The sequence below is a fragment of the Oryzias latipes genome, chromosome 16, assembly GCF_002234675.1.
Source record: "Oryzias latipes chromosome 16, ASM223467v1".
Lineage (NCBI taxonomy): Eukaryota > Metazoa > Chordata > Actinopteri > Beloniformes > Adrianichthyidae > Oryzias > Oryzias latipes.
In genome coordinates this window covers 3,462,376-3,486,368 of record NC_019874.2, presented here as the reverse complement: position 1 = coordinate 3,486,368, position 23,993 = coordinate 3,462,376, and the positions used below count along the sequence as shown (strand labels likewise).

General features: G+C 41.2%; 1 protein-coding gene across 1 annotated transcript in view; it reads right to left on the bottom strand.

The window, feature by feature from the left end:
- Positions 1-2,562: 2,562 nt before the first annotated feature.
- The window catches only part of emc2 (ER membrane protein complex subunit 2), a 35,004-nt gene continuing 13,573 nt past the window's right edge, over positions 2,563-23,993 (bottom strand). The window contains exons 6-11 of the mRNA XM_004086631.4: positions 22,167-22,252; positions 21,872-21,931; positions 16,514-16,595; positions 14,150-14,260; positions 11,845-11,949; positions 2,563-3,024 (exon numbers count right to left, since the gene is read on the bottom strand). Coding sequence (XP_004086679.1) covers positions 2,938-3,024; positions 11,845-11,949; positions 14,150-14,260; positions 16,514-16,595; positions 21,872-21,931; positions 22,167-22,252 — 531 coding nt within the window. The 3' untranslated portion in view covers positions 2,563-2,937. The remainder of the gene's footprint in view (positions 3,025-11,844; positions 11,950-14,149; positions 14,261-16,513; positions 16,596-21,871; positions 21,932-22,166; positions 22,253-23,993) is intronic.

The window sequence follows — 23,993 nt, the reverse complement described above, 5'->3', positions numbered from 1 at the left end:
CTGCTAAAGCCAGTACATGTGCAGGCCCGTCTAAAGTCTGCTAGAGAGCATTTGGATGATCCAGAAGAGGATTGGGAGAATATCAGATGAAACCAAAATATAACTTTTTGGTAAGAACTCTACTCATCGTGTTTGGAGGAGAAATAATGCTGAGTTTCATTCAAAGAACACCAGACCTACTGTAAAGCATGGGGGTGGAAACATCATGCTTTGGGGCTGTTTTTCAGCAAAGGGACCAGGACGACTGATCTGTGTAAAGTAAAGAATGAATGGGGCCGTGTGTGGTCAGATTCTGAGTGAAACCTCTTTCCATCAGCATTGAAGATGAAACATGGCTGGGTCTTTCAGCATGACAACCATCCCAAACACACGCTGCCCAGGTAATGAAGGAGTGGCTTCATAAGAAAGATTTCAAAATTCTGGAGTGGCCTAGGCAGTCTCCAGATCTAAACCCGATAGAAAAACTTTGTTGATGCGTGGCGGCGGGGGGATGGGGGGTAACCAGAAGATTGTGAGTATGTGTGCGAGAGTGCATGGGTGGGACAGACCTGGGGGCTGGCTCGCTGGGATCCTCTGGGGCTCTCCCTCCCCATCACAGAGGGGGGAAGGCATTACGGGGGTTTGGGAGGGGGGCTTAGATAATATGGCGGGGGAGGAGGGTTGTAGAGGGTAGGTTATGGGGGGTGGCTGTGGGTGCGCAGCGATCTCTGGGATGCTCGGGCCGGGTGCCGTGGCTGACTCGCGGAGGCGGGGCGCCTGTTGGGTGGTCGGTGGCCCATGGGTTCCCCATTTTCTCACCTCTTTTCCTTTTACTCTCTTCCACCCCCCCCCCCCCCCCACATTCTTCCCCTCTCCTTCCCCACACACACTAAATGTAACAAAAAATAAAACATAATACAAAAAAAGGGGTTTATACAAATCTACACCCTGGTTTCTCTTCTCGAAGCTATATAACCTCTTTTTGTGATAGTAAAACCTGTCCAACACAAAAAGCCTTCAGCTCCAATCTGAGATTGCATATTTATTATGGCAGCATAATATGTAGAGCCAAACAATCATCCCAGCATAAGAAAACATAGGAAATTGTTTCAAAATTTAGAAAAAATTGTAAATTACTGGCCTTCTCTCGGTCTTCGACATATTGGCTGATCTAGCACAGCTCAGCAGCACTCATGATCCCTGGGCTCATCCTGTTCTTCCAAACTGGACTCTCCACAGCAGCCAAGCAGAAGCAAAGATCCTGGAGGAGCTAATCTTCCTGGGAATCCTGGATTAACCCTTGTGTTATCCTAGGCCCTTTACCATTGGGAGTTGGGTCATCTAGACCCACTAGACAGTGCTCTGAACCTTTTTTCTTCAATGATTTGTGATCTTCACTGGTGTCCATGGATTCCATGAAATCTTTCCACCTTTGTCATGGTAGGGAGAACATGTCAATGTAAGGGTGGGGTCACCTAAGATTAAAGGCAGTAATAACCCTTGTGCTATCTTAGATGACCCCACCCTTACATTGATGTGTTCTCCCTACCATGACAAATGTGCATAAAGGTGGAAAGATTTCATGGAATCCATGGACACCAGTGAACAAATCATTGAAGAAAAAAGGTTCAGAGCACTGTCTAGTGGGTCTAGATGACCCAACTCCCAACGTTAAAGTGCCTAGGAAAGCACAATACACACTAAACTGGGCTATTGGTTTAGCGAAGTTAGGAGATTTCTTCCCCCTGACATCTCAAATTTGGGTTTTGGTTATGACTACACAAGGATGGAAGTCAAATTTGGCTTGTAAATAATAAAAAGTCACTTTTTCTCATCCATAAGTCATAGCTGCAAGACATCGTCTGCTGATTAAACTTGGAGCATGCCTGTCTGCCGTCCCATTCCCATAGTCTTCAATTCTTTAGCCTGACTACAGATGGCACTATTGCCTCATAGGAACAGCCACTGAGAACCAATTCCTCATAATAATGAACACAAGTGTCAGCCAGCGACTCACATTTATTCCTCGTTTACAAGTTCATAAATGAGCTCATAAATACAGCAGTATTTACAAGATAGCTGCAACATAAAACTGCTCGAAAACAGCTTTCCCCCTGTAATTCCAGTTCAGCCGTTCTAAGAAAATTCATCAACTCAAAGCAGTTAATGTGCACAATTTGTTCTTGATGCTTTTTCATCTTAAAATGACATTAATAAATGAAGAAAGCCGTTCCTTCTGGAGATGAACTCGTGTGTCTGTCAGAAGCAGTTGGAGGTGCTGCTCCGTTCCTTGTTCCGTCTTTGCCATAAATGCTCCCAGACTCCAACGGGACAGCTGGCACATTCTCAGAGACTCTCCGTGCTGAATTGACAGGGGTGTTTTCAGAAGGCTGCAGTTGTAAGGCGAACTGAAATGTGGGATTTTCCAGCCATTATCATGCTTTCATGGCTGTTGTTGCTGTGGCCCCTTCCTTCTCCAGAGTTATTACATTTCAAATGTGGCAGTGAATGGAAACAAACAACATATAGACTCTGTTCCACCCAAACAAAACAGATCTTTAGAGGATTCAGTCCAACACAGAGGAAGGTTTTAAAAAAGTTTAATTTGTTTCATTTACAGAAGGACACAGACAGGAGAGGTCAGTGCAAACAGGCAGCATCTCTACTTATCGTTTTTGTATAAATAGCATTCAATGTACAGTTTTCTTCTTTCTCAATCAGACGGTGTTAGCATTAATGCATAAGTGGCAAATAACAGCAAATGACATGGAGGAGACGGTAAACTGCCATCTGGGACTGAATCACAACAGACTTCTTGTTTTACTGTAGCTTTCTGTGTTCATAAAGGTTATTAAGTTACTAGCCTTTTCTTTAAAAACAGGACAAAACTAAGAATGACTAAAATGACTGAGACCTAGCTGCCACGTTTGAGAAAGAAGAAATGATGCCTCTGCATTTCTAAGACATGGTGATCTGCATGGACTCCAACATCTCCTCCACTGCCTTCACAGAGTACTTAGTCTCCTTGGTCCCACGGCCAGCAAGCTGCATCAGAGAAGAACAGAGAGAGATATATGGGGGAGGGGCAAACAAAATCTCATTTGATTTCTGTGGCAAATAAACAACAATAATAAAAAAACCACCAGGCTAACAGGATCTTCTCTTAGTACATCAAACCTCAAGGTACACTTAGTTTAGCAACCTGTGCTCATGCACAACTCAAAGAACTGAAGTGAGGTGGACCTGAACATGGTTCAGGTGGATTTTGATAGAGGCTTGGTGTGGGGGCTGAAAGTGCCAGGGAGTGGCTGCCTAAAGGCCCGTACACACCGGGACGAATATTCGCCAGGCGTTATTCGCCAGCGTTTTTCGCCACGTTTTTTGTGTTCACACCCAGGCAATTTTCGCTGACGATGAGCCGAGCGAACATGCAATTTCATTCCCTGACATTAGATGGCGCTTAATGTAAAACAGAAATACTCCTGTACACAAGGTGGCGCTGCGCAACTTTACGCTTCTTAAAGTCGCCTTTCACTCAGAAGAAGAGAGCAAGTATTTACGCGCTTGTCAGAGTCATACAAAGAAAACATGAATCTTTCAAGCATCAGTAGCTCCAACTGGTGCTTGGTTCGGGGATATTTTAGAATGTCCGTCATTATTTCTTCGCGGCAGTGTAGACGCTACTTGGCGTCTATCTTCTTCGCTGGTATGTGTGCTCAGAAAGGCAGTTTTGTGTTTGAGCGCCCCCAAAGTTGTGTTTTACTGTAACTTCAGAAGCTCCAGACACATGTGCAAAAGCGCCATTCTCATTGGTGGAATAGATTTCGACGCGAGGCGTCAAAAAAAAAAAACGAACCCGAGGCGTATTTTTTTTGACGCTTTGACGCGTGGCGTTTTTTCGCGTCGGTGTGCACACTCTCATTGGTGTCCTTTGTTTAGTCACGAAGCGTTAAACGTCGGCGAAAATCGCCGGCGAAATTGGTCCCGGTGTGAACGGGCCTTTAAACTGGTGTCAGTGATGTCACCAAGGAACTCCTGATCTGATCATGTGATCGGAAATCGGCCCAATCACGCAGTTTCAGACTTGGATGTTGTATATTATTGTGATCAGCACTATGCTGTTCAAGCCAATTATTGCAGATAAATACTCTAAAAGAAATCTGCACATCATTAACAGATCGCAACAATTTCTTGGGCAGCAGAGTATGGCACTAGTTTGGGCAGGAGGCCCAAAAAAACAGTTCAGTGAAGTTAGCAAGATATTCCTATATTTGGACCTTCGGGCTCAATATTTCATTAAAACAACATTTTAAACTGACAGCAAACACTGCTACAAAGGCATTTCCAAATAAAAAGATTTGGTCTCTTTTTTTAGTCACTAAGTGGAGACACAGCAGTGAGACGGCTGCCAAAGTGCAAAGAAAACTAACTTACACTGATATGAACCAGTCATGAATATTTATCATATTCATTCAAGAGTTTTAAAAGAAAGTCATCAATACTTAAGAATTTTTAATGGAGATATGAATCAAATGAGATAAAAAATGTTGAATAGTTCTGAAGATACTAAAGCTCCAGTCACCAAACTTCCTCACACTACTAATTATCACCATTTTTAGTAGTTCTTAGTTACTTATTTTTACTAGTTATACTTGATTATTCAAACTACTTCAACCTAGTGGACTGTTTAAATGATAAAAGAGGAACCTGGATCTGTTTATTCATTTTAACACGTAGATTGGAGCTGAAAAACCCTGATCAGAACATCCCTAAATGTCACTGCAGTTTAAAAAGGGCTTACTAAACCAAACTTCTAAATACACAAGACACACAGAAACTATTCATTTTGTTCTAGAAAACCTTTTCCACCTACGAGCCCCAAAGCCCTTCTTTCTTCCTTGCAGTGATCAAAAAGAGTCCAACTGTGGCATCAATGAACTGGCCTGGATTACTATAGACAATAGGAGGAGTGACTACAGGAACCATCGTGCTCTAATACACCATTTAAATTTTGCAGTTCTATTTTTGATCAACATGCACTTGGGGACAGCGTGCTCATTTTAGTCCACTTCCATGGCCTTTGGGGCAGGAGATCGTAACACTTGTCTCAGAGGTCTGCTCTGTGGTTGGACAGCGACACGGGAAGTGCCGCAAATCAAAACCCAAACTTGGACAGGATCACTCATGCAGATGCAAATGGGCCCACGATTTTTCTACCTAATTTATTTTTGCAACAGACAGGGCACCCAGTAAATAATAAAAAGGAAGGATGATTTCTTCACTCTGGGCAAGGAGCCAGGAACATAACAAAGCATCTGTCCAATTAAACCTCGCCTGACCCGCACAGAAAGACATCTCTGAATGAAATCTGAAGACAACAAATTAAACTAAGGTTGGGATGTTGTTTTAAAACACCAACAGGGCAGAACTTGTTTAAACCTTGTCTGTAACTGCTAAAAACATGTGTATGTCATTTAGTGTAAGTGCTGAACACAGATGTGAAATCTACCCATGGCATGAGCACTGATACACCAACACAGATGCTGGCTTTTGAAATAGAAGCTGCATGGTTCCTGTCATTGTGAAACCTGCAGGCGTTCACATTCACCATTTCCAATAACAATTTTGGTAGATGGCTACTTTTCTTAACCTTGTATTTTCTTTGCCTGTCAGGCTTGTTTTACATTTTATAAGTTACAAACTGTTCAGTGATCATGGTTTTCGGTAGGGTGTGTGTGTTAAATAACCCCGGGACTCATGGCCGGTCTTCAATATTTTTGGGCCTCGTCTGCAGAAAACAGAGATCTTTCTTGAAACTGTAAGCGTTTAAACTGAAGATTTTTAACCCTTGTGCTATCTTAGATGACCCCGCCCTTACATTGAAGTGTTATTCCTACCATGACAAAGGTGGAAAGATTTCATGTAATTTCATGTAATGGACTTTGCCATGTTGGAACCAGAAATAGCCAATAAGCAGTGATTAGCTCAAGTCAGTCTGAGTCAGTGCTTCTCAAATAGTGCGGCGTGCCCCGCAGTGGCAGCGGTTTTGGGCACAGGTAATACGGCTACAGCGGCTTAGTGCTTGGAAAAAAATCAGCGCCACTATTGGTTTCCTGTTGTCTGTTCTATCATAGTTTGTTTTATCAAGTTTGTAACAGCCGGAAACTGTCAATTGCCGTCCCTACAGCTGCCCCTGTCACCTGTCACCTGCGGCTCACATGTGTGAGAAGCAGAGGGGAGGGGTAGTGGGCTCAGGCTGCGGGTGGAACGCGCACACGGAGCACTCCCTCTGTTGCGCAACACCTGGATCATGGCGTGCCTTTAGATCATTCAGTTCATGCTAATAATCTCATTCTTTATGAACTATTGCAGACATTTTAATGATGTCTTTATTTTCCATAAATGTATTCTTTGCGTCTGCCTGTGGTTTAGTTGGTGTCAGTATTTGACATAAAGACAGCAGGAAATGCAGGAAAACAGCTGCACTTTATGAGATCATAGATGAACAATCATTTAGAAGAAAAAAAAATCAGCAATGTTTTTACCCATTTCTTTAGACTAAAAACGTTAAATATATCGGTGCTGCTGTGTTAATGTTTCAGATCAATTTACATTTAATGTTATTTATTGACTGAATTATTTTTCTCAGCATCAGATGGTTCAGTTGGTCAAAATGTTTCTAGTTTAAATAAGGACTGACAGATTTTTTTATTTCAGGCACTTTAAGCTTCTTTTCTGTTTTAGACTAGAACAGGGTTTCTGTGGCAAAATAAAGGAAATATTTGTTGAAAGTGGATTTATATTGATGTTTTCTTTTTTAAATGTTAAAGTATACAATTTTAGATATACTTACACAATTTTTATAGATACTAACCTATTATATTGTCACCACGGCAAGTGGGTGTGTGGGGGATAGGGGGTAGGGGGGCACGAAACATTTTCTTTTTCCTAGGCGGGGCCTTGCAAAAAATAATTGACAAGCACTGGTTTAAGTCAACATTTCTATGGCAACCACTTTTGCCAATCAGAAGTGAGCTTATAGGAAGTCCACACCCCTTCCACTGGAAAGCGACCTATGGAGAATCTGTCAAACGCTTTGAATGTTCAACATGAGACCACACACTTTAATAAAAGGCATCTGATTTGTCAGTTTATAACTTGCACTACAGAAAAAAATATGAAATAATTGTATTATCAAGAACATGTTAGAAAGGTCACAGAACAAGATTGGTTATTCTGACAATTATAATGAATGAGTTATAGCTGTTTGTTTCTCTAGTCCAGTGTTTTTAAACCAGTGTGCCGTGGGAGTAGAGGTAAGATCGGGCCTAAAAAATCCAGCCCGACCCGGCCCAGGCCCGCGGGCATTAAAGCCCAACCCAGGCCGAGCCCGACCAATTAACTTGATGTGCAGGGCCGAGCTCGAAGCAAACCTGAAATTTCAATTTATCCTATAGTATTTTTGGCAGAAAACAACGCAAGATTTCTCAAGGTTAAAATAATCTACATATTTTTATGATCATGATAAATGCATTTGCACAACGAAATAACGCTGGAACACAGAATAAGAGGCCAGACAAAGACAGTGAAAGAGAGATCTTGATGCGCACTCGCTTAATTACGCGGCGAAATACTGTAGCCCACTAGGCTTTATTGCGGAGGGAAGATTACATTCAGGACACGTGCGTAAAAGCGTGGCCTGGCTCTGCGTCTGCGCTTCCTGTTTAGTTGTAGTTATATAGCAATTAGCTTACAGCGCCTTCTCTGTTTTAACCAAATTATTTATTTATAACAAGTATTCCTTAGTTTACTATCCACACATCATTTTAGTATACATTTTTATAAGCATATATTTATTAAAAAAGTCAGCGACAGAGAAGCCCGCCCGACCCGAACCGAACGTAATGATTGTCATTTTAGTCCCCGACCCGAATTTCGGGCCCGGTCGGGTTCTGAATCGGGCTCGGGCTTAAGATCTTACCTCTACGTGGGAGATGGTCAGGTGTGCCGTGGGAAATTGCCCTCATTAAATGATCTAAAAACATTTACCATCTCCAGGATATCAGCTCTTTCTTCATCCAAACAGGCCCTGATAAAACACTGAGTAATTAGGAATATAAAAGATCATAAAATACTTTTTCTTTGTGTTTATTTGATTCTATTAAAGACATTTAGATAAGAATGCCGGTACCGCGATTTAGCTGCAGCTATAACTGTTTAAGAAAAGTCCCGCCCCTTTAACTGTCCACCAATCATTTTTGGAGGTTTAGTCACACGTCATCAGTCTGACCAATCAAAAGTGGTTAAAATCTTTACTTCCTTGTTCCGATTCTGCTCATAAAGTCTCTCAGTTCCAACAAAAATACCAGCTAAAGCTCGTCTTTAGCGGTGTAGCTTTCCGCGGGACCCGGTATCAGACCTTGGAACAAACCATAAAGCTCAGAGACGAAAGTCTGTCTGCGTTCTGCAGCTGTTTGCACTACATCTCCCATGATGCATTGGGTTAAAGTGACAACATCTCAGCGCACAATGAGTCGTCTTTGTTAAACGTCTTGAAACCACAACGAACACACATCAAACAGTTTTTAAATCTTCTACCTTAACTTTTATTACATCTTTTAGAAAAAAACGCTGCAACTTCCAGCTTTTTCTGCCACAAGTATCACAAAAATGCATGTGAGATCGCAGAGGGACTGTTGATCAATACAGACTATGAGTTTCTCCATTTTTTAAATTTTGGGATGTTGGTGTGCCCGCAGGATTTTTGTCAAGGTTAAAGTGTGCCGTGCCTCAAAAAAGGTTGAAAAACACTGATCTAATGAAGTCCAGGGGATTTTTTGCTTTTTGGGACCTGCAGGTACTTCCTGTTTGGAATGCGGGAGGAGGAGTCATTCAGTCCAGATCTCATTTACAGTCAGTAAATGAGATCTGGACTGAATACTGGACTGATACTCGAGTTCAAAAGTTGGATGAAGGCTATCAAGGTTTACCAGCTCTACCTCTACAGTCACACTGTGTGAATTGTGTGTTTGTTTGGTCATGATGGAGTCAAACTCTGAGGCGGAAGATGAGTTTCTAATAAACAGACTTTCTCTATGTTGCACCTTGATGAAGATCATTTAGAGGTAACCAAAATGTAAGTGTATCAGCTGAAAAATGTTTAAAAAAGCAGAACAAATCTTTTATTCACAAAAAGCACAGCTGTCTTAGCTCAAACTATACTTACACGACAAAAGTTGTTTTTCCTTTATCTTTTGCCAAACTCCATCTTTAAGTGGGCACTTGGCTTGCGAACACAACTGGCTATGCTGTTTCCAAGGATGACTCATTCTTCTGCATTTAGTGTGTATGTGTCACTGCAGCTGTAATGATCAGTGCGATTAATTGCTTTGCTGCCTAATACTCCATTACCCCGGGCCTGGTAGTCAATTATGTCCTTAGCCCGAGGTGAGACCACCACATTAACTCCTGCCCTGCTGTACAACAGCAGGAGCAGAACAGGCAGCTCAACATCTACTTAGAGTATCTGATAATAGAGTCAGGAGGCAGCAGAAGTCTGTGCGCCGTGACACAGGAGCTAATCACAGAATTTGTTTAGAGAGTTCAGGCAAGACATCAAGTGTCACCGAAAGCACTACATGTCCACTACATGTCCAGGCTTTCTGCATGTCAGCCAGCCCCACCAAAGAAATTACAATGCTTCAAAGTACTCCTCATTCAGTCATGACCTCTGGAAGACGTCTGCTCCCACTTGCGCTCACCTGCCCACCTTTTCCTGACACTGAGGTATGACAATCACCAGGTATTCAAGTCTAATAAAACAAATGCAACACTTTTAAGAGGCCATCAATCAGCTAGCAGTCCCACAGCAGCAAGCATCTGTTCGCCTGAGAGCTCAGAAGTTGCTTAACTGGAGGTGGGAGTGAAGAAATAGACAGGAGTCCTCACACCAGTGCTTATACAGCACAAACCCCAAAACTGTCCTAAAGTGGATGGTGCTGCATGAATCCCATACATGGAATATCCTTTTATTACAGTTAATCCTTTAAAGTCCTTAAATGCTTCTATGAATTAACACGGTCAGGCAACAAAGCACGTTTCTGCTGCTGATGATACTCAGCAGCACTTCCCTATTAAACAAGGAGCAGTCGCTCAGACTTCTAACATGTCACTTTTAGACCAGGAAAGTTTGTAATTCTTACATAAATCACGTTTGGAGAATCGTTTTAATTTCCGCAATACATCGAAAATCAGCAACATGATTTTCTTTGAATGGTAAAGGAAAATTTAATAATGCATTTTTTACTTCAAGATTCGACTACTGCTATTATTTATTATCAAGCTGGTCTGCAGATTTTCTGAAGGACCTTTAGCTGATTGAAAGTGCTGCAGCCAGAGTTCTAAAGAAAATTGGATCGTATTTCACCAACCGTAGCTTCTCTCCAGGTGCTTTCTCTGAAAAGCAGAACAGAACTCAAAAATCAAAGTTCTAAATAGACCAGCTCAATCTCCTCACAAAGAGCAAATAGTTCTGTACTTTCTAAGTAGAGGATCAAGCTTAGTTGTATCCACCAGGATTCTGTGCTGAACAAATTAGTTGCATGAGTATCCATTTTTGGCATTCAACATTTTTATTTCTGTTCATTATGGGCAAACACTCCCATTTTACTCTCCTTTAGTGGCATGGGTTAGTTTTGCTTTCAAAGAATCTCACTTTCTTTAAAGAAGTAGAAGCTTTAGTACACTGTTATAACATATTTCTTTCTAGGAAAGTTGGAGATGAGTTGTAGCTGTAGCTTTGAGTTTTTTGGTAGTTCGGCTTTTACTGCCTTAGTGGTCTGATGGTTGAGTGTCTGCCCTAAGACTTTGTGGGTTTGAATCCCCAGTTGGGTCATACCAAAGACTCTAAAAATGGAACCAAGTGCTTCCCTGCTTGAGCATGTAACTGGGTGCAGCACTAAACGACTTACTGGCTGTGACTGCAGCTCACTGCTGCCGTAAGGGATGGAGGTCAAACGAGGAGAATGAATTTCTCCCCACACACTTTGAGTGACAATAATGGCATTTTAGCAATAATAAGATGGCAAAAATGAAATGGGATAATGAAAGACTAGTTAATATTTAAAAAGATTCCACTGGATTTTAGATTTTTTTTATTAATACTTAACCAATTACCAATATTCCAGGTCTAGTTTTAAATCCTCTATTATAAAGTCTGCAGCTTAAATTTCTGTTCAATAATAACTTTCATTTTTTACCCAATTACTTCATTTAATTTTTGTTTGAAAATGATGTTGGTAAAATGGTTAAAAAAAAGACCTTTTAACAATGCAAGTCTGAAGAACAGTAGGGGATTTGTGAATTTAAGAAAACCTAGAATATCTTCAACTCTACTTGTAATTGTCAGCCTCCAAAAGGCCATAAGGTCCTGCTACAGTTCAATGCATCTGCTCTCTAAATCTGCTTGCGGCTCCTGTCTGAAACCAGTTTGTGACGTGAAGTCTTCGCAGACATTGTGGCCTTAAGTCAACACATTAACAGTAAATGTACCCAGACACACCGAAAGACTTGAAGGTTGTTTTCACAGTTCTGTGTGAGTAGAAGGGAGTAAATCAGGCTTGGCATGCATTTGTTGGTCAACAGGCTGTAAATACGTTTGGTGCCCTATGCAAATGAGGGGGTTTTAAGGATGTCTGAATATTGTGCGCCAACACCCTAAAACACAACAGAAGAGCACGATTGGTGGTTTCCAGCGTCTGGGTACAGGAAAAAGTAAAATCGACTTTCAGTAGAGGACAGAGGAAGCAAAAAGAAAAATGCAGTCAGGCTAATTTCACAGCTACGCAAGAGCAATTTGTGACTCACCTTGTAGGCTCTATTTATTTGAGTGGCAGCCCAGGCAGCATATTTTATATTGTCCTTTTTCACCTTGGCACTGACTTTAGGACTGGAAGCGATGTGACTTGCAGACTGCAGGAAAAATAAAAGAGGGGTGGGGGGCAATGGAGGGAACAGGGAGAGAAGTGTTCTCATATCAAAACTTGGTGTAACAGCAATAAAAGGATAATTGAGATGAATATGCAACCACTTTTACCATCTTCCAATCCACTAGTCATTGTGGCAGAATGAAGAGAAAAAGCAGACCTTGGCCTGATGACACAGGGGAAATCATTTATGGGGAGGAAAAACTGAGTGCTTTAATGCCTCATACGTAAATTGTCACTTAACGGGCCTAATTTCTCAAACGCCGTCGACTCTGTGCGATGAAAGGAGCTTGTATCTTTCAAAATAGTCCCAACATGAAGCGAAAGGAGGAGCTTGTGAATCACGGTCTGGGCCTGCCCGACAGCTCTGCTCAGAACCACAAATCCCATGTCTTTCCCATGTTCCTGCCATCATCTCCACACAGCAAACCCCAGAGGGCTTAGCCTTCCTGCACTTCAAAGCCCTCTCCACCAACGTGCTGAAACCTTAACTACACACCAATCAACCTGGCTCTTTTTTTTTCTTCTTCAAGAAAATGGTTTGGCTTCTGTATTTGTTTTTAGTAAGCATTTTCTCTATTTCTATTTTTTTACCTCGAGAAACCTCAATTTAGATGATGTCAGCCCTGACAGGCTATCCCTGAATAACAGCCTGGGCCATTATGGAGGGGAATCCCCATGCATTGGTTGTCAGAACGCAACCCACAGCCCAGCTGTGGTCAGCACCAAGTCCACTGTCACACTGACTCAAGATGCTTTAGGATGGTGAAAGTTTTTGTCCTTTCACTGAACTTCTTCCACCTGTCACGATCTGAACCACAGAGACTAGCTGACAATCTGTAAAACACACTCTGGGGACAGATTTACGACTAAAAAGAATAAACTCCCACCTCAGGTGCTCATTAAAAACCTAAGCATCAGGGAACGACTAGCCTAAAAAAGTGCTGCTTAATCCCCCAACCTCCTTCAGCTAACGTGTTGCACATGTCATACATGTGACCTTGCCCTGCCCTCCCTCCTGCTTGTGTGAGCTTTGACAGGTGATGGGCTGCTTTGTGTTGTTTGGACTAAGTGAAGTGAACAATGGAGGAACATGTGGGCCCCTCCGTGTGAGATCTGCTCCCCTTCTGTAACCTTTCTTCCCTTTTTTAACACTTTGTGGTTTTATGTCCGCTCTACCTTTCACACCATTCAGGCAACTTCCTCTTTAAAAATAAAAAATAGACCACAATCAAATAATTACAGGATTTTTCATTCAGACTTGTATTTTGAGGATCGGCTGCTTTGTTTTTTTTTCTTCTTTATAATCATCTTGTTTTCAAACTTGAAGTACTGCATTTTAATTGTTCTAATATGTACACAAATATTACTAAAAGGCTTACTACAACACAGTATTTATGTGAATCCAGTGTGTCTCACAGCTGGTTTAACGCAACAATTTCTGATAAACCCCTTCTTAGGAGATCTGAATAATGGTAAAATTATGAATTTAGTTTTTTTTGTTCTTTTCTTTTTTCTTACATCAGGTAATGGTTTCCAGTGCAACTATTTCACATTTTCAAAGTAAGATCAGTAGTCGTGAAAAACTTATTACCAGACCCAAACAACACTGCTGTTTAAATGGAAGTCTAAAAATAAAAAGATTTTGAATTGAATGGGAAACAGAGTTAAACCTTATCATGAATTGATTAAAATGTCTTAAAGTGATTGGGGAAGTTGGCGGTGATACACTGCTCTATACAGAACAGATGTTTAGGGTTGATCAGATCAGCTCCTGCAGCAGAACGTCGAGTGAAAAAGCAGCTGCTGGGGTTTGAGGGAAAAAGCTTGTTGTTTCAAATATGAATGAAAGGCTTTTCCACTGCTCTCAAAAGGTAAACAGTTTGTTTTACTTGACTAACATGAAATTAGAACTAAAATAAAGTTGAACAAAAGAAGTTAAATAGAATCTAATAATATTTCCAAAGAAAAACTGCTCCAAACAGACAGATTTTCTTAGCTGAAGTCCACTTTCTGAGTCAGCAGTGACCTTTCTGAGGGCCTCCTCCCCACCCCCCCAAACACATACATACATAGTCCAGTCTAATTTAACTCACACTGTGGCCAGCCTCAACCTTGACAAACCACATGGTTACAAAAAAGCTTCTGCTGGCTTCTCTTTTTTCCTCATACAACACAACACTCACCATATACAGCCCGAACAACGCCCTCATGTTTCGGTTGTTCAGCCTCAGCGCCTGAGCAAAGTACTTCCTGGACAGCTCCATGTTTTCCAGCCCCCCCTGGGTGTACTTCACCTGTGTGAGGAGGCATTAGACATGTATTAGTAGTAGAGATGGTACAATTCCTGGTTTAAAACTTAACCTTATGTTACACCATTGAATTGAATTGAAGGGAAATTGAATTGTTGCATCCCTACTGCAAACATTTGCATACGTATATGTTAAATTTGTCTTGTGATGTATTACACCAGGATAAGCTGAGTAAAAGGTTTTTCTTTATTGTTACTTGTGTAATAAGCAAATTAAAAGATTTCTCTAAATGATTAGTTTTGTGTTGTTTTTAGGAGGATGTCCTTTGTTCAATGACAGAGGAAGCTTCCTTCACCAGAAGGAGGAGCATGTTCATCAGCGAAATACACAGACAGACGGAGGAAGTCTTTTGTCCCTCATGCTATGAGACAATACAACAACCTGACTGAGCATGTCTATGAAGACTCTCATTCATCCAGGTTGGTTCCATTGTAGTATGTTAGGGGATGTCATCTGGACTTGGTTTTAAAGTTGGAAGACGTTTCACCTCTTATCCAAGAGGCTTTGTCAATTCTGAATTAGCTGGTCTAAGAGCTGGTATATATGCGCTCATGGGGGAGGAGTCAGACCTGAAACTGGAGGTGTTGTCCACTTAGCCTACGTGGTTTCGGGTCGTTAATAGTCCTTTGTCCTCAGCTGGGGGTTGGGGAGCCAGTGACTCCCTCTCCAAATGGTCGTCTCTTTCAGCTATTAACGACCTAGGTGGAACTGGTTTGGTTTGTGTAGGTTTCAAAACACTGCCGTAGATTGATGGAAGAATAAACCTGAGACCACCATTCTTATTAAGAGAAGGTTTATCCTTCTTGACAAAGATGGCTTCTTTCACTCCTCGCTCAAACCATCCTTTCTCTCTGGCTAGAATTTTGACTTCACTGTCCTCGAACGAGTGGTTTGTGGCCTTCAGGTGGAGATGTACTGCAGACTCAGGTCCACTTGGGTTGGCTCTGCGATGTTGGTAAAGCCGCTTGTGTAGCGGTTGTTTGGTTTCTCCTATATACTGTTCATTGCAGTTCTCTTTGCAGTGGATAGAGTACACAACATTACTCTGTTTGTAGCTGGGAATTTTGTCCTTTGGATGAACCAGTTTCTGTCTGAAGGTATTGACTGGTTTGAGATGAACTGGGATGTTATGTTGTTTGAAAATCCTTTTAAGTTTTTCAGACAGGCCTGACTGAGCATCACAAGTTGTCAACCTCAATGAATTTTCATTTTTTAAATTTCTAGGTTTTTTTTTTGTATTTTATTTTATTTTCTGAACATTTTATGGATTTATTAGATATTTAAAATTAATTTGTTAGTATTTTCAACTAATACATTTTAATATTGATTTTTTTATGGCTTTATTCTTTTTTTTGTTTATTCTATATATATATATAGATATATTCTATATCTATAGCCGCTGCTCCGGATCCCCCGGTTCCCAAGCCCTGGGCTAATGTGTCTGCTTGTACTGCTTCCGAAGTGCCGAAAAGCCGGCATCATTCATTAGAAGCCACACGGCAACGAGATGGACTCTGACAATGATGGAAGGGAAGCTGGCGTGTTTAATAGAAATTTAGCCCAACTGTTAATTTCAGATCCAGAAGATGACAACTTTGATGGGTTTTTGGATGCGGATTGATGACTGGAAATATAAAAAACTTAATCAAAACCAACTCAGTTTTGCTCATGCTGCCTTTTTTAAACACATACTATTGTTGTGGAATGAGTGTATGTGTGTGTGCTGAAATCAGTGTGTATGCGCTCACGCGTGTGCAGGAGGGGGGGGGGGCAGAACTTTGCGTTACTCAGTTACAGAGAACAGTAATAAAAAAGGTTTCCTCTAAAAGAACGGCGAATGATTCTTCGGTCTGGGTGGGCGCTGTGGCGACGCTCCTACAGCCGAGCTGACTCCTGGTACGAAGAGATTCCCAAATAATGCTTTCTCACAGCAGAGTCGAGCTTTAAATCTCTTTTAGAAGTTACTTTTACAAGTACTCATTGTGTGGGGGGTCATGTGTCATATGTGTTAACGGAGGGGAGTGGAAAAGGTGAAGGGTGGGTTGGGTTTTTACTGTAATATTGTGTTTTAAATGTTAACGTGCTTGGAGTAGCGCAAGGCATGAGAAGCACTTTTTAATAAATATAGTTTGATTTGGAAAGGTTTTACTGGAATTTTACTAACATCTATGCCTCTAATCCCTCACCCCACCCCACCCCTACCCCTTGTTGAATGAAGCAATTCCAGGTTTGACTCACCTCTGCATATTGCTCACAGTACAAGTGATTGTGGGGGTTGGTCATCATCAGTTCCTCCAGGCAAAATGCCGCTTTTCCATAACTGTGGAAATGACAAAGAGTGAGCTGACTGATTCAGATGCTGAGGCTGCAACTTTTAGCTTCCTCAGCATCTAAGTTCATAGTTTTGAATATTTGTAAACTACAGGAAGTAAAGGTCATTTAATGAGGGACATCATCACAAAGTAGCCCACATTGATTTAAGAGCATCTGCCAGAACCCCTTTGCTACAAAAAGGGCATATTCTGGACAGAGAGCACAGATGGTTTAAAAAAACAAACAAAAAAACTTTGCTGTTAAAATAGAAAAACCTTTCATAAAAAGGGGGTGGGGGCTTAAGACATTTCTCATCTTCCAGGTACAATCTTGTTAGAACGTCTTTCCTCAGGAAACTATGGTCTCACACACAAAAACAGGCCACTAACAAGTGTCCCCACCTTTGAACCCCCATCAAATAATACCACACTAGCCAACAATTCTAATGTGTGTGTGGATAATTGATATCTGCATCTGCTCATGTGAAATCTTTTTTGACACATCTCTAAAGCATTCAGGACATCAATACTGTGATTCTCCATTAGCAGTGAGAACTAAAGAGGCTCCTCAAAGGGGACGCAAAAGATCAGGGGTTCCCAACCCTCAAGCCCACGGACCAGTACCAATCTGTGGGGCAGTAGATACCGGGCTGCAGAGAACAAAAGCAAGAAGAAGAAAAAAACACAACCTATATTTTTGCTGTTTAATTTCTAATTTGATTCTGACAGAAGTATTTGAAAAGCCTCTTTTCACAGAAAAGAGCCAGTAAGAAAACAGAAGATGGAAGCGATACCCAGACGCCCCGTTTGAACCTGTTGTCCTGCCTTGGCCCCTACTACTGGGTAAGCAGGTCCCCGATCGAGGGATCCGAGCCCACTTTGGCAACATTGTTCTCCAGAAGCACGTGCCTCTAGAGCCTCGCCCATGGACCAGGGGCCGCCATTTAGTCAGCCGTGGTTAAGCCAGCCGCACTTTTGAAATGTCATGCTCGCCCCAATAACACGGTTTGCAGCACAGCATGAAACACAATCGTCGCTGCTTTCTGTTTTCATTCAAACACCGTACCTATTCTAATTATGTATCACTACAAAAATATTATAAATACAATCAGCAAAGCTATCTCTTAACAAAGATTTGTGTACTCTTACTATGTAGTTTTTAAGTTATTATTTCAGAAACAGCATTTTTGACTAAAGATATAGTAGAAGTTGTCAACTTTAAAGTTGAATAAATTGACTTTGGTGCATAATTCCAGGCTTTGACTGGTATATCCTTGTTCGACTTGTCGTGCACTGTGACCTCACAAAGATTTGCGTACTTTTACTATGTAGTTATTGAATTATTAGAACAGAGAGAGAGAGAGAGAGAGAGAGAGAGAGAGAGAGAGAATCTTGCATGGCAAAAACATTTAGAAATTACCCGTTTCAGAGACGCTTGATTTGTGTTTTCTTTTATTCGTCACACCATTGGTGTTGGATGAAGCTGAAATTGGCACCTAATTTAGCTTCCTCTTTGACAGTTTCGGGCTAATGAAAATCCATCACATTTTATTGGTTCCTACATGAAATTTAGTTTAAAGCAGCTGTAGCAGCTAACCACTATACCCTCAAGAGTTAAAGGAAGCTGAGGTTACGGGAAGTAAAAAAAAAAATTGGGACATCCACTTTACCCTTGTACAGGCCAATGCGTAAAAATATTGTCATAAATTAGTCTGTGGCCTGAAAAAAGTTGGACACCGATGTAGATGAACCTTCACAGTCCAGTTGTCCTGAAGAACAAGATCCTGTACTGGTAAGATCGGATGACTGAGAAGATCCACAGATATCAGAGGAGAAAGCAGTCGCGCCTTTTATGACACGAAGGACAAATCTGGTACATCTTATTTTTTCTTCCTTAAATGTGACATTAACTACCTTCCTGATGTCACCACTACAATGGGAGCTAGCGAACCAGAACTATAGTGGGATAAGATCACTTCTCAACAGTATACTGCTGTGCTGTTGACCTCACACTAATCTGCTGTAATTTCACACACTTGGCCAGAGCAAACTATGACGCAGCATTAAAGTCAAGCAGTAAAACATCTGTCCAAACGAATGCTCAGCAAGACCAGAACAGAAGCAGTTCCACTGATGGAACCAGTCAGGGATAGTTTTCTTTGTTGTATCAAGTTTTTTTTAAAGACTAAGAAAATTACACTAATAAAGACAGAAAAAGTAGGAAATGACTTCTATGTTGCTCAACAATGTTGCCACATAAAGAACTTTTAAGTGTATCTGAAGTCAAAACATGATACTTTTCTAAACAATAAATAGAATAGGGTGATGGCAGGTTCTAGATGACTGGGAGATGGAGAAAAACGAAACAAACAGTGGGAAGGAGCTGAGTAGAGGTGGAGATCTGAGGGTCTAAGGGTTGGGGGCTGCTTACAATTACCACTTCCTCTTTGTAAAGACTTTCAGATGTGCTTGTGCAGTGGCCAGGCTCTGCAGTGAAGCTAAAACGACATTTTGTACCAGATCAAGAACTCTACCTCTTCAACTCTTTCTTCTGAGTCATCTTACCTCACCCTAGCTAACAGCTCTCAGTGATGGCTGGTACGTTTGCCCCTTACTGCAGGCCTCAGGTGACATTGTCCTCACTCTGTTGTGTAGCTGCAGGATTTGTATTAGTTCTGTTTTGGAGGAAATTAAAACCAGTGGGAATGACTTAACTATTTTAACACAACATTCCAAGTGTACCAAAGACAGTCTTTTTCCGGATGCAGATGGGTTTGAAGGACCAGTTAGCTTTGCTGCAAAGTCTCAAATTTGGGCAGCAAATAAAATTAAGTCAAAACGTGGATGAAAAACAAAATTACCTTTTGCTTAAATAATAAAATCATAGCGATTTTATACTTTCAATCCAGGAATATACAGGAATTCTGACACCAAGATTATTTATTAAAGGTCATTAATAATTCATCCTCTTTCTTCAGCAAAACAGATTCCAACAGCGACAGCACTTCTTAGTCCCATAAAGACACTGTAAGAGTTAAACACTCCAAGGGCGCCGCTGTCAAGTTATGGCTCTCAAAATGTGGTTGGAAGCATTTCATTAGAAAAATGTGTAAAAGAAGATCTCTTCCCATTCTGGAGTAACAGCTAATTTATTCTCCACCAACGTCAGGTCCAATCAGTGACATCTACATTGGATTGTGTTGAAGTGACACTTGAGTATATAGCAACATACTCAACATCCTTCCGAATATTTTAGGCAGCGTGTCACATTAAAAATATTGGACCATCGATGTCATCTTAGATCTTGCTATCTGTCAGTTGAAGTCCAAGACCAGGAGTCTTTTCATAAATGTCTGTTTTTAAACGGAATTAAAGACGTTTGGGTGGAAAACACAAGTGTGAAAAAACAGAAAAACAGGCATCTGCCAGAACCTCTAAGCACAACTGCTCACATGTTATCATTTGTGCACATTAAGGGATAGTTTTACTAAAATGTAGCAAATGTTACTAAATGCAGGGTTTCTTAATTTAGGCAGCAGTAAATCTGTGTCAGTGTAAAATGTGCCGTGTTCTGCAGTCAACATGGACAGACGGTGAAAGAAAGCTGAGGACCAAAAGTGAAGCAGTGTGCAACTCCAGCACAGAGCTTTTGTTCCAACCTGCAATCGTCTATTATCTTTTAAATGAATTTCTTTCTTTATTTTATTCTTTGTTTGTTTGTCCACAGAAAAGCTTTGTTGTTTAAAAAAAAAAAAAAAAGCGGGTTCTTTCAAATTCTTTTTAATTTTCTTTTACCGAATGGTCTGCCTTCCCCTCTGTCTGAACATTCGAGCTGATAGCATGAACTCTATCATCTAAGCGCTAACTTGATACATAGCCTAATTTAAAAATTGTTTAAAAACCAAATATTTCTTTAAGTACTCCAACCAACAGCAACCTTCTGTACAATCTTTTTTGTCTAGTTTGGTGGTAGAGCAAAAGTCTTCTCCTGGGAACTTTACAGCGGGTGTCTGGCTCCTGCTGCGTTTCTCTGGAAAAGAGTAGTGATAATGCCTGTCTGTCCGGAAGAGGAGGAGGAGGGGAAACAGGGAGTTTGTAACTCCAAATAAGACAACAAAGAAAAGAAATTGACACGCCTGTAGATAAGCAACTGTGGGAGTGAATGCTGTGATATTACCAGTGTTGGGATAAGCCAGGAGATAATCCTCTCACCCTTGGATTTCCCCTGGGTACTAAAGCATTAGAGCCCACCCAAACAAAAGAATGAAATATCCAATAAGTAACCTTCTTACTGTGCTACACATTCCTGCTGCCGCTGCCTTCCAACCAGAGCAACCACCGACACACAACACCGGACTAACACACAAAAGGCAGAGCAGCTTTACTAACTTGTGGGCACCAGACAATTATGAAAGACTAAAAAGTTACAAAAGCAACACGTTTTGGTTATCCACCTTGCATTTCTTCTTGGGAGCCAAGATACTGAGAGGAAGTCTAGGAGTCTTTTTAACATTATGCAAAAAAGAAAGGGGGTGGGTTCAAGAGAGAAATCCTATTGAAGTACTTCTAAGTGAAGAAAAAAAAATACCTCAACATCATTCAACAAGCATCTGAAGATCAAGTTACCAGATAGAGATGTGATCAATGTGTAGGTATGATCATGGTTTTAGAGCTGCACGCGATGGTGTCGTCTCACAGTGAGAAGGCCCAGGTTCAAATCCCCACTGGGGGAGTTTGCCTATGTGGCGTTTGCATGTTCTCCTCGTGCATACATGGGTTTTCTCCAGGCGTTCCAGCTTCCTTCCCCCGTTTAAAAAAAAACACTTCATAGGTTGATTGGCGTCTCTACATTGTTCCCTTAGTGTGCATGTGTGAGTGTGTGGTCTGGCAACACACTGGCCTTCGCCAAACTTTAGCTGGTGGGTCTGGTCCAGCAACCCCATAACCTGATGGATGGATGGATGGATGGATGGATGGATGGATGGATGGATGGATGGATGGATGGATGGATGGATGGATAATCTAATGTGACAAACTGTCAACCACTTAAATAAAGAGATATATGTTAGGAACAGGTATAAATTAGTGTCTAGAAAAAGACTTCAAAAGTCCAGACTTATGGATTCTAGTTTTTTAAGTGAGAACCATAGCCAAACTTTGCTGTGCACTACACATTTCATAAACAGCTACGTTTCTGTAGCTTTCCTGCCTATTTCCCATTAAACATCCACATTAATTGAGTGATGCATCTCTGCTGCCTTCTAAATCAGAAACCTATACTCACTCATGTTCGTTAATGTAAAGCTCCGACAGCTCGTGCCACGCCTCCTGATCCCCAACAAACCTGTGAAACACAAAGTGACATTCAGTTCTCCTCCTGAAAGTTAGTAAAAGAGTGAAGGAGTTTGGAACATATTAAAGTAAGAAATGTGAGCTTTAAATTACTTATTACAATAGCACTAATGGTAGTCTGGATGTGCCAGCTGTATTGAAGGCAGACTTGTTTTTAATTTAAATAAAAGCCAGAGGAGATGAAGAGGAGGGGCAGTTGACTGTCTCCCCTCTGTTAGGACACTCACTGCTCAAGATACTCATTGAGCTCTCTTATGGCTTCAGTGCTCTTCCCCTGGGCCTTCAGAATGGCAATCTTGCGCTTCCTTGCTGCCTGGGGGGGAGAAATTAAACAGGATTAGCAATGCAGCTCCTCTGGTTTTTCTGGGAGAGGGTAAGCAAATTTAGTGAGTGACAGTCTGTTCTTTCCCTTGAAGGGCTTGTATTAACTTCACATAAGATCACTTTGGGATTGTTCCAGTGCTCCAACTGACTAGAGATAAAAAATAAAACAAAAAGATCTTTTAAAAGATGCCTCTCTTTGTCATGTTTGCTTATGCCACACAGTCAATCCATCAAGAGACAGGGGTGGGCAATTATTTTAACTCCATAGAAGAGCCAGACCAAGAGCAGATGCGTGGAATGAGAATGATATAACATGAAATGTAGATTAAAACATTTGGATTGAAAATTATATTCTAAAACAGAATATTCTAGAGTTTTTAGTTTAAAACTTTTGTTTCCATTTTAGATCAATTGTATTATTGTGAAGCCCTCTGGTACCTTCAAGGAGTTGTAAAGTGCTGTATGAATAAAGTTTCATTCATTCGTGATCCTTTTAATAAAATAAATAACATTATTTATGAAATAAAACAATGACCAAATAACACTCAGGAAAAATATACTGATACATTTGAAAAAACACAAAAAAAAACAATAAATAGTCGATCCTTTCCTGTCATAATCCTAATAAAGACTTTGAGGGCTGCACCTCCTCACATGTTTCACAGTTTGCACTAAAACTGAGCAGCTGTGTCCTTCGTGTCTGTTTCTCATCCAGTAATAATGAAAAAAGCTCATTTCTATGTCTCTGGCTGCAGCTACGCATATTTCTGTGTTACCTTTCCACCAGGACAGAGTTCCACCGTTTATCGCAGGAGTTATGTTCTAAAAATAACCTTGATCGGTGAAATCCACGGAGAATGATTACAGACGTTTATGGCAGTAAAACTCCTCACTGCATAAATACACTTTTCTCAGACAGACATGAACATTTTCACCATTTTCTCTTGTTTAAATTCTCAAGCCTTCATAGAAATGAGGTCCAGGATCTTAGAATGAAAACAAAGATCTGATCGATCACAGATTTCTGATCTGAAGAGCTCCACGTTTCTGCACAGGAGACACTGAGGAGATTGATTGACAGGGTCTCCAGCCAATCAGGACACAGAACAGGGTGCGCTGTTTAAAAAAAGCAGCATAATCGCTCTAAAAGAATGAGCTAAACCAGGAAAGATGAACTGTGACATAGAAAGGAAAGACTGTCTTCTGTTCTGTTTGACAGAGATTTTTAGAGGGTTTCAGGTTGGAGCACAGACTGCAGAAGGGGGGAATAAAATGTCACGTCTTGATTGTGTAGCCAGATTAAAAAAACAAAACATGGGTCTCTGATATTGTTCAGTGGACCAAACATGGAGGCGGGCCGTAGTTTGCCCACCCCTGGTCTAAGGGCAGGGATGCCCAGATTAGTTTAGTCTGTTAGTTAAAGTTTAGTATTCTCCTATTAGATTCTATGCATTTATGATCCTTTTGATTGTATGTTTACTTTACAATTATCGGTACGAAGCCCATTGAGACGACTGAATTGAATGTCTTCCAGGAGATGGGCACGCTTTGTGAGTCAGTGTTATGAAGCTGGAATCTGCTCTGTGGCTGCGATTAAGCCGTGACTCATCCCCTCACTAAGTGGGGAAAATGGCACGCTCCCTCAAACCCCAACGCCGGTCTTCTCGCCGGCGCTCCACACAGCTTGCGCTGCACAACCCCCCCCAACTTCCATCAGCTGAAAAGTGCTT